At 48.2% G+C, this 2500-nt stretch overlaps 1 protein-coding gene across 1 annotated transcript in view; it reads right to left on the reverse strand.

Moving 5' to 3' along the window:
* The window catches only part of LOC125044113 (DBH-like monooxygenase protein 1 homolog), a 3923-nt gene that overhangs the window by 1165 nt on the left and 258 nt on the right, over nucleotides 1–2500 (reverse strand). Inside the window, exons 2-9 of the mRNA XM_047640564.1 lie at nucleotides 2224–2448; nucleotides 1986–2114; nucleotides 1660–1806; nucleotides 1290–1550; nucleotides 970–1185; nucleotides 645–799; nucleotides 281–456; nucleotides 1–128 (exon numbers count right to left, since the gene is read on the reverse strand). The exon at nucleotides 1–128 is cut by the window's left edge and continues 16 nt beyond it. Coding sequence (XP_047496520.1) covers nucleotides 1–128; nucleotides 281–456; nucleotides 645–799; nucleotides 970–1185; nucleotides 1290–1550; nucleotides 1660–1806; nucleotides 1986–2114; nucleotides 2224–2448 — 1437 coding nt within the window. The remainder of the gene's footprint in view (nucleotides 129–280; nucleotides 457–644; nucleotides 800–969; nucleotides 1186–1289; nucleotides 1551–1659; nucleotides 1807–1985; nucleotides 2115–2223; nucleotides 2449–2500) is intronic.

Genomic DNA, 2500 nt, shown 5'->3' on the forward strand with positions numbered 1-2500 from the left:
GCTGGGAAGGATGGTTCGCTCCTCCTGCAGCCTCAAAATCTGTTGGAAGTTGAAGTCGTAGTAATCGTCCACCGCGAGAGGAGGAAGTTCCTGGCCATCCCTGAAGTGTCGCACTCGGATGCTGCGTCCTGGAGAGAAAATCATTATATTAAATCATGCACTAGTATAGCCATTGTCGACGCTCGCGTCATTGTTTCGGATAAACTTTCGAAACCAACATATATGACTCTTTTGACTCTTCGTTTATCAAACAATACCAACAGTCGTAATAATAACGCACCAATGATATGAGCGTGGGGGAGGACCTGGTATACCTTGATACCAGACTCGGGCATTCCCTCCACCAGGCAGCCGGCGGGACAGTGCCCAGCCGCAGTCCACTGGGCTTGTGCAGGAGGAATCACCATGCCGAAGTTCACGGAGCTGCCCACCATCAGAGAACCCGACTCGAACTCTCTGTAGATACACATCAAGTCGTTATTAGTCGTGAAACATTATAAATCATGAAGCATTATAAATCATAAAGCATTATTAGCCATGAAGCATTTAACATTTCCGCACAGTGCCCTCGGGAGATTAGGATTCCAGACACCACAACAAATCTATCAAAACTACCCAAGTACAGTCTCGAAAAAGGTCGTTACCGTAATGTCTCCGTGTAATACACATCGATCCCCCACTCCACGACGCCAACGTCCACCAGTGCAGAGTTGTCGTAGTGTGCCTCAACCATGAAGAAGGCGTGTTCTCCCGGCGTAGACACCAAGGGCATCCCCACATGAGCTGGCTCCCGTTCACCCTGTCGAGGACACAAAGTACGGTAGAATGACAAGTACAAAGGGTTGCATTATTCATTATTTCATAGATATACATTGCACTAGGTAGCTAGTGATGGAAGATTTAAATAAGGATAGTTTAGTTAGATATGCGCCACCAGTACGTAACATTGTGGATAAACACGGGCTATACCTCTATTCCCGAAGTCCAGACAATGGTTGGGTGGTCACATTTCGCGTAGTCTGGCGGCATGTTTGGAGAGATGCATTCATGACCTTCCTGCGAGGCGTAGTGCATGAGGCGTTCCCGCTCTTGGCTGTAGGCGGACGAGTTGGGGTCTCCTGTGCACTCCCAGATGACTACATGATGAAGGTGCGTGCGGGAGTTCTTTCCGTGCTGGATGTTAAACTAGAAAAGAAAGATAGAGGTTAAGGTAGTGTAAAATACAGGCTCTAAGAAACACTGGTATACGCACTTATTAGCACATGCCAACACACAACACCGTTATTTACCCCGACATAATGAACTGGAGACTCCTTGTGTGGGAAGGTGGCGATGTTGCACCAGTACACTGTATCCCGGTCGCTGCTGAGGCTATGTTTTTGGATGATCGTCCACTTTTTCGCGTCTTCTGGCATCTCCATGAGTGCACTTTGTGGTTCCAGGAGGACTAGGTAACGTGACCCGCTTTTGGAAGACCCGTGATACTGCAGGGCCGTTGCGTTGACCGGGTCTTCAGCTGCATAAGCGTAAATCACCCTCTTGGTTGTGTTCTGGAAACACAAAAGAAAAAATTGGATAACTGTATGTATCGACAGGGTCATAGTGAAAAAAACATTTGCCTCAGTGAGAAGGAGTATATAAAATTTCTGGTTTCTTTACCATGAAGGGCATGTCCTTGTCATCACAGGTGCTGAGGTCTCGCACAACGACCATAACGGTGTGTGTCGCGTTCTCGCTGGCCCTCAGCAACCTCCAGTCTTGCTGCTCGTCCATCTCTGGCTTGACGTTCCCAGTTCCGTGGCGATCCTACAAGCCAAGAAAAACTGGCATTTAGAACTGGAATCATTCATTGAGACCTTGGCAATTCTTTAAAGGTCTCGGAATTCCCCGTCATACTTTCACAATTTTCAGATATTCATCCCATAAATTCTGGAAATCTCCCTTCATACAATATTATGAATCAAGACAACTTATTCATCATCTACCTGAATATGACCAACTCCATCCTCGTCAACCCAGCCCGTTATGATGTCCGCGCCCGCCATTGCGCCGTTGGGAGACACTCCAAACCCGACCCATCCTAGGGTCTCCACAGACAGCTCAAGCGTGATTTCCTGGAATAAAAACACATCGTAACTCTCCAGTACATGCATAGAATTGTGATAGTGTACACAGTATATTAACACCTCCCTACACTTTTCTCTAGTATCATGAAATGCTCACCCCTCTTTCGATGTCCACTGCCCACGAGAGATGAAATTTGCCCTCGTCGTCGACAACAGCGGAATGGGGGAGGCGGATGAAGAGAGCCTTTTCGTCCATCTCCCCCGCCATCTTGGAAGCCTCGTGCTCCTGTCGCTTCTCCAGGTAGGTCGCGTTGGCAGTGGAAGCCTCTTCACCAAGGCTGGACCCGCATGTCAGCAGAAGCAGCACTCCCCCACACCACAACTGTAACGACGGATACAGTTGGCAAACGATTGTTGAGCTTAGGTACCGTAAT

Source organism: Penaeus chinensis, chromosome 35 (genome assembly GCF_019202785.1).
Source record: "Penaeus chinensis breed Huanghai No. 1 chromosome 35, ASM1920278v2, whole genome shotgun sequence".
NCBI lineage: Eukaryota > Metazoa > Arthropoda > Malacostraca > Decapoda > Penaeidae > Penaeus > Penaeus chinensis.